General features: G+C 38.2%; 1 protein-coding gene across 1 annotated transcript; it reads right to left on the bottom strand.

Moving 5' to 3' along the window:
• Positions 1-1,356: 1,356 nt before the first annotated feature.
• On the bottom strand, positions 1,357-6,428 carry tmem59 (transmembrane protein 59). The gene is made up of 8 exons (XM_081375285.1): positions 6,168-6,428; positions 5,881-5,986; positions 5,682-5,776; positions 5,401-5,553; positions 4,918-4,990; positions 2,252-2,384; positions 2,052-2,169; positions 1,357-1,963 (listed from the first exon to the last, which is right to left on the bottom strand). Exons 1-8 carry the CDS (start codon positions 6,321-6,323, stop codon positions 1,808-1,810), a joined length of 990 nt encoding a protein of 329 aa, XP_081231411.1. The 5' UTR covers positions 6,324-6,428; the 3' UTR covers positions 1,357-1,807.
• Positions 6,429-6,897: the final 469 nt, after the last annotated feature.

The raw sequence follows: 6,897 nt of genomic DNA, 5'->3' as shown, positions 1-6,897 counted from the left end.
TATGCCTTATACCTTCCTTTTCAGTTTCAGTTCTCTCTGGGTTATCAGACCATCTCCGTATGAAAAGTAACAATAATTATCAAATAAACTATATTGGTTGAAAAATAGAATGTATAATATTTTAAAGCAATACAGAATATAGAATAGATTCAATTAGCTGTCATTAAAGCGTTACGTGGGCTAATTTACTCACCCGAGGTTGTGTCCTGTAAGGTTTCATTTTTGAAGCATTTATAAAAATAAAACAATATACTCTTCTTGCATCTGATATTCAAATATATGGTCCTCAGAAGGCTACATAAATGGCCCAGGAGTGCCCAAGATAGTGAAGGGGGAAATTCTGGAATCCCTTGTCTCTTCGGTATGTCTATATCCTTTTGAGTGATTTGATGAGTGATTTACATATAATGTATACTATAGAGGAAAAATATTGATCATTAATTAATAATTTGATTGTAAACCATACTGTATATGAGTGTGATTACCAAAAAAGTTATTTTCGTGTATTCTTTAAAGGTGACTGAAGGTCTGGCCCATGCCAGGAATGCAGTGCTTGCTCAATTAGCCCGGCTTCCAGAGATGAAACATGGATTCGTTTTGTTTGAGAAAGGTCTTCAACGTGTTAAAAAATATACCTGTTCTTCTAGCTCACCGTGACAACTATAGGTCACAAGGGTCATTGGAACCAATAGTTTAAGTGACCATTTCTTAGCATTTACTTTACTGTTCTATATTAAAGTGTCCTCTCATTGAGAGAAAGAACGTTATCTTGAAGTTTTGGGAAGAGTCTCCTGTTTATAGTTAGAGCCGACCAAATCCAACCTTGAAGGAGCGATGTCTCTCTCTGTGTGTTAGTTAGTATTGTTGGTTACAGGTTAAGGAACAGGTTAACATTTTTGTTGGTTTGGCATTATTGGAGATTGACTGACTTGTTTTCTTCAACATGTTGGCGCCTAGACACTTGTGACCTCGGAGGGACACTCGTACCTAACTCAGGGTCCTGGTGGCAGCCGTACAGACTATGGAGATGTGCTACTGCCAATCAGTACATGTGTGGAAATTTACTATGTTTATCTATTTCTTAGTCAATCAGAATCATTCAACCTAAAGTAATGACATAGCTTAAACCTGACTCCGGGTCTTCATTAATCTTATCTGGTTCTGGGTCTTTATCTGTATTATCCCCTTACAAAAGTAACATCATTAGCACTTGTGCATAATCTTTGTTTCTGACGTTGACATGCCTGTTGACTAGTCCAAACAAATGACAAAATGCACAGCAAAAACTATGCTATTGCAATTACACAGGATACACTAGATATCTGATAAAAAAAAAAATACAAAATAGAGACTGAACACTTTTTGTAGGTTTGTTTATTAATATCAAGATGACAAATCTGAGGCTGTAAAATATTTTCATTTACAAGGCTTTCATGATGTGAATGAATGTTCACCCACTGCAACTGAAGCATAAATCAAAATGTTAATGTTTCATTGTTCAACACACATGCCTCAAATCACAAGCTGTTATTGATCACACTGAGAACACTCAAAAAAAGAAAAAGAAAAAAGTAAACCATCTCTACAAATGGGTAGTAACCTGGAAAACTGAGATCCTACAGAGCTTTCATTTTGATAGGTAATGCCTTTAAAGTGCCAAAACATCAACACAATATATTCCCCATAGTCCCTGCTTATCAAATTTGAAAAAGGAGAAACCCATAGTAAACGAGTTAGAGCAATAATCACAACTTCAACAGAGAAAACCAAATCTATGAGACCCCAATTCCTTTGGATGTTAGATTGACTAAATGTTAGACTGATCCAGATTGACCTTTGACGGAAGGGGTCCCGCTTCCTGCTCCTCCACCCCAGGAGATCTGATGATCACTAGAGAAGACTGCAGATAAGGGGTCAGTTTCGTGTCCTTCATGTACTCCATATCCCCATTTATGCTTAGCTTCTGTTGAAAGGATGAGAATGTGTGGAACAGTTGGTTAAATGGAATTGCCTAAGAAATGTGATTGGCTAAGAAACGTGAAGTAGTTTACCTCAGCAGGGACATACTGCTCAACAGCAGTGGACATTGTGGCACAACAGATCCAGATCAGAACAAAGACAGACAGAACCAGAGTGGTGGTCAGGATCCAGCTAGGCAACCACGGGTTCCTACCAGTACACAAGATCATGAAGGTTTATATTCAACAAGGCCAACAGATTGCGAATAATAAGAGATCAAGATGTGCCCAACCTTGAAAGGCAGTTGAAGAGCTTGTAATCGTCATCAGAGTTGCTTCTATCAATGAACATGTCTCTGTCTCTCTCCTGAATGAAGCTCCTTGGGTAGTCTTTATAGATGGGGCTTTTCATCCCCTGATCTACAACTATTAAAAAAAACAAGGGGTGCTATATTATAGCAAACTTTACTTAACCTTTAGACAATGTACAAATGTTTTTTTGCTGAGTATCAAATTTAAACCATCAGGCTTTTATCGCTCATATATTATGATATAGGAGAAAATGGAGCTCATACTTATCACTTTAATGATGATAAAATAACAAACAAACGTTCCTCAAAATATCTGTTGTATCATATTTGATACATGCACTTTAACATGATTTTTTCTAAAAATAAATAAATGGATAATTAAGTAAAGCTAAGGGTATGTATACATGACAACGATGTACTAAAAACAGAAAGGCCTAATCAATATTGTCAAAACGATCCCTGTTCACACGGATCCGCGACAATGAGTAAAAACGCTGTATTCTGCTGCCAGGCCAGTCGTTGGCGATGTTACTTTGTAAAGAAAAACTCCACGCCTATAGACTGAACACGTAATACGCATGTGCATGACGTCACCGTTTTCACAAATTCATGTTTTAGTAGTTTTCACGGAGATGATAACGCTACCGTTTTCAAAACCTTGCACTTTGAACAACGTTTTCAAAAGTTCGCATTTTCAGGCCTCCAAAACGCCATTGTCGTGAAAATGAACGAATGTAAATGAATCGTGTAAATGAATTTTTAGTTGAAAATGGTGTATTGTAAAAGCCCCCTAAGTTGCTTCAGTACAGTAAATGTTAATCTTGAAATATTACTAATATAAAAGTTATTCTTACATTTACTTTATAAAAAAAAAAAAAATCATTAAAGATTTCACAGCAAAACGACATCTGTTCCATGACCTGAAGGGGGCTATCTATCAATTATCTATCAATCAGACGACAGAAGTCTACATGTAGATTGTGTGCAAAAAGTGGATCATGTTGATAAATCAGAGGCCTTAAAACTGTTGCTTTATAGGGTTAAGAGAAGGATGCTGAGAGGCTGTAGTGGAAACTGACACGTTTAAGTCAGGACCTTTGCTGGCCAATCATGGCTTTCATTACATATTTACATACTTCATTACATCATTTCTTAATGGAGCAGTCTGTAATTTCTGTGACACTAACAGCTTCAAACAGAACTGCAACATTTTCTAAGAGGTTTCACAAATCAGGATTCATTTTGAATTTCATTTTGAATTAAAATCCCATAACTGGATCTTCTGGTTATATTATTGTGGACTTTCTCTGTTACAGATTACATATTTTTAATAATTTAGTCAGCTTAAGCTCCACCTCTTTCTTACAATCGACTGTGATCTCCCATTCAGATCTGGCTCCGTCCAAGCAACTGATGTATATAACCTGACCTACATTTTTTTTCTTTTCTGGAAATCTATTTCACTCCGATGTACGTGACAATACAAAAGAAATGATCTGCTAATTCTGTTACATTGTGACTTTGAACTAGTATGATATTATCCCCTGGTTTCACAGAAAAGGTTTAGACTAAGCAGGATTAGGCCTTAGTTTAATTAATACATTTAAGTAGCTTTTATTAAGTCCCTTAGGGTGTACTCACACTAGCCAGTTTGAACCGTGCCCGAGTGCGTTTGACCACCAAAGCGCGGTTCGTTTGACTAGTGTGAGTGCTCCGAACCGTGCCCGGGCGCGGCTCGATTAGCCGGCCCTGGCCCGCTTGGAAGAGGTGGGCCAGAGCACGGTTCAGTTGGACTCGGGCGCGGTTCGCATGCAGTGTGAGCGCTAACCGTGCTGGAGCACGGAACAGGACGCGTGACTTCACGGTTTTGCGACGCTCCAAAACCAACATGGCGGGGAAAGGGTCGCTTTGGTCTACGGCAGAGGTGCAAGGCTGTGAGAGGGCTTCTCATATTGACGCTAAGGGTGCTTTGTGCGTCAGATATTGACGAACTTTCGAAAGCGTCAGTTACATGACGCCTAAACCTACCCATAACCGAAGCGTCACATATGGACGCTAAAGGGTGCTTTGAGCGTCAGATATTGAAGCTTGTTTGAAAGTGACGCTTTGGGGTGAGAATGTGTTGCAATGACGTAAGCGTGCTCCGGCACGAATGCTGAAACCCTATGTGAGTGCAGGCCAGAGGGGGAGTGGGGAGGGGGGACAATCGTACTCGGGCCCGGTTCATGGCAACCGTGCCTAGTGTGAGTACACCCTTAGAAAACAGTACTGGTGTGCATCTTGAGACAAAACAATGGCACTGATATATTAACATGCATCTGTACACGTAGGTTTCAGTAAAAAAACAGCTCAAACATGGGTTTACACCTGTGAAACCGGGGGTAAATTGCAAGAATGTTTGAGCTTTTTAAACTGAAAGCAACTTTTACTGACATATCTTAACATATGTCAGTGCCATTGTTTTGTCTCAAGATGCACACCAGTAATGTTTGTTTCTAAGGCATGTTTAAAAAAGCAACTAATTGAACTAAGGCCTAATCCTGGTTTAAAGTATGTAAACAAATAAAAAGGTTATGAAGTGTGACACTTTCCACATCTTGCTTATTAATCAGAGCGGAAAGCATAAGCGTGTTATGTGCAGTGCTCACAAGTGCTCTGTGACTCTTCGGTCTCGTCTGTCTGGAATTCAAACTGAGGGATAAACTGAACTTGCGGCTCAGACTAGAAAAGAGAGGAGAGCACATATTGATCATTGGCACAGAAATAAGCTTTACTACTTTATACCAGAGATGCCAACTTTTTACTATGAAGGAAGGGCTAAATATCAAAATCGACAACAGACTGGTGGCTTAAAAATAAAGCGGAACATTATATTCAAATATATTAAAATGTAATTTAAAAAAAAATCTAATCCACTTATATATTACTTATATTTCAATACAAAAAAAAAAGAGAAAAATAAACAAATAGATTAGAAATTAAGATGCTTCAATGGTTTCCCCACCTTGTGATATGGCATGGCAGGCCAAACTGGTTTGGGCATATCTGCTTTATACACTAGTACCTCCTTATGAATACAGTCTAATTATATATTTTTTAAAAAGTTTCATATAACATTATCACCACATTACCTGGAAAATGACTACTTTGCCATCATCTGCCTGGAGATAAAATGTCCAGGATGAGGTGATGAAGCTGTGGGCTTGGCTCATCATGTCTTCCCAGAAACCCCTCACCAAAGTCAGCGGGTATAGGAGATGGATTCTGGGCATCATCATCAACAACTTCATACCCGAATAAAAAGAAGAAACATATAGTGACTTCAAAAAGCACCCTGGTGACACGCAATTAGAATTGCTCATGGACTGACTATGAGCATCAAAAGCAATTATTCACAATATGTTCTTCACACCTGCTCCATCCTTTGTTCTGCAAATGGCTGTTGGCTCTGGCATCCGAGATTGCACGCGTAGCGCTCATCTGATTGGCTGTAGGCTTCACGACAGGCTGCAGGAAGTCAAACACACTCAACTGGTTGCATAACAAATACACTGTTATCAACATAGAGCAAAGCGAATCCTTTAAGGATTCAGATAATACTTTAATATTACCAGACTCGCATTCAGATTGGGTTTCGTTGAGGTCCTTGCTGTCACCCACAAACTGACAGATGGAGAAGAGACGGCACCCTCTCTGACAGGCGTACAGCGCCTCCTCCTATTACAAAAACAAACAGGCCAAATTAAGCAAATAGACCAGTTCCGCTTATACCGTTGTTATTGACGTACAAATTATTTAACTTTACAAACACGAGCTACAATGCACAAGCTCATAAGAAGACAAACTAACGAATGGTTGAAAATGTTAATTGCGTTTCTTTGTTCGTAAACAAACTCACCCGTGGATAAGTGTGCAAACTGTAAGTCATTTGACATGTTTTATGACAAGACGCAGTGTTTCCCAAAACACCATCGAAGACCTCGGAAGATGCTGAGGAGCTCGTAAGTATGCAGCAAAAGCTTATCAAAATCCCGCAGGACTTTATAGCGCTCATTTTTGTGAAAGACCAAACATCGACTGAAAGATTCTTCCTTGTTTGTGTACCTGCAGAAATGTCGCGAGAATAACGCGTATGCACTTCCTAGTTAACGTTAGTTACAATGCGCAAGCGCCGTGAAGGCATTTCATTAGCATGGGGGACCGTGGAAAAACAAAAACACTGTAAAAATGTAATAAATAATAAGATTAATTTGTACTAACTAAATAGTTTATTAAAATATGCATTCACATTAAGATTCTTTTTAAACATATATAAATAAAATAAATTACATTTTAGAATTACAATGCAAATGTAATCGAAACTAAATATTTTCCCCATATTTATATTATTTTTTTTCACAGTATAAATTCAGTCTTTACACATACAAATATATACAGTAGCTGCCTTTTATGTTTTCAGATATTTTTATATTCTTCTCCCCTTGAGCAACATTGATCATATTTGGTCATCTAAAAGATTGAAAACCTCTGGTTTAGAATTAAATGTTTATAACATAGCTTAACATTGGTTTGTTATTTAAATACACTAGGTTTAAGACTTTAAGACTGTTTATTTGGGATGCATGCAA

Source organism: Scardinius erythrophthalmus (assembly GCF_964197995.2).
Source record: "Scardinius erythrophthalmus genome assembly, chromosome: 9".
NCBI lineage: Eukaryota > Metazoa > Chordata > Actinopteri > Cypriniformes > Leuciscidae > Scardinius > Scardinius erythrophthalmus.
Note: the sequence above shows the minus strand (reverse complement) of the source record. Positions and strands in the feature narration are given on the sequence as shown.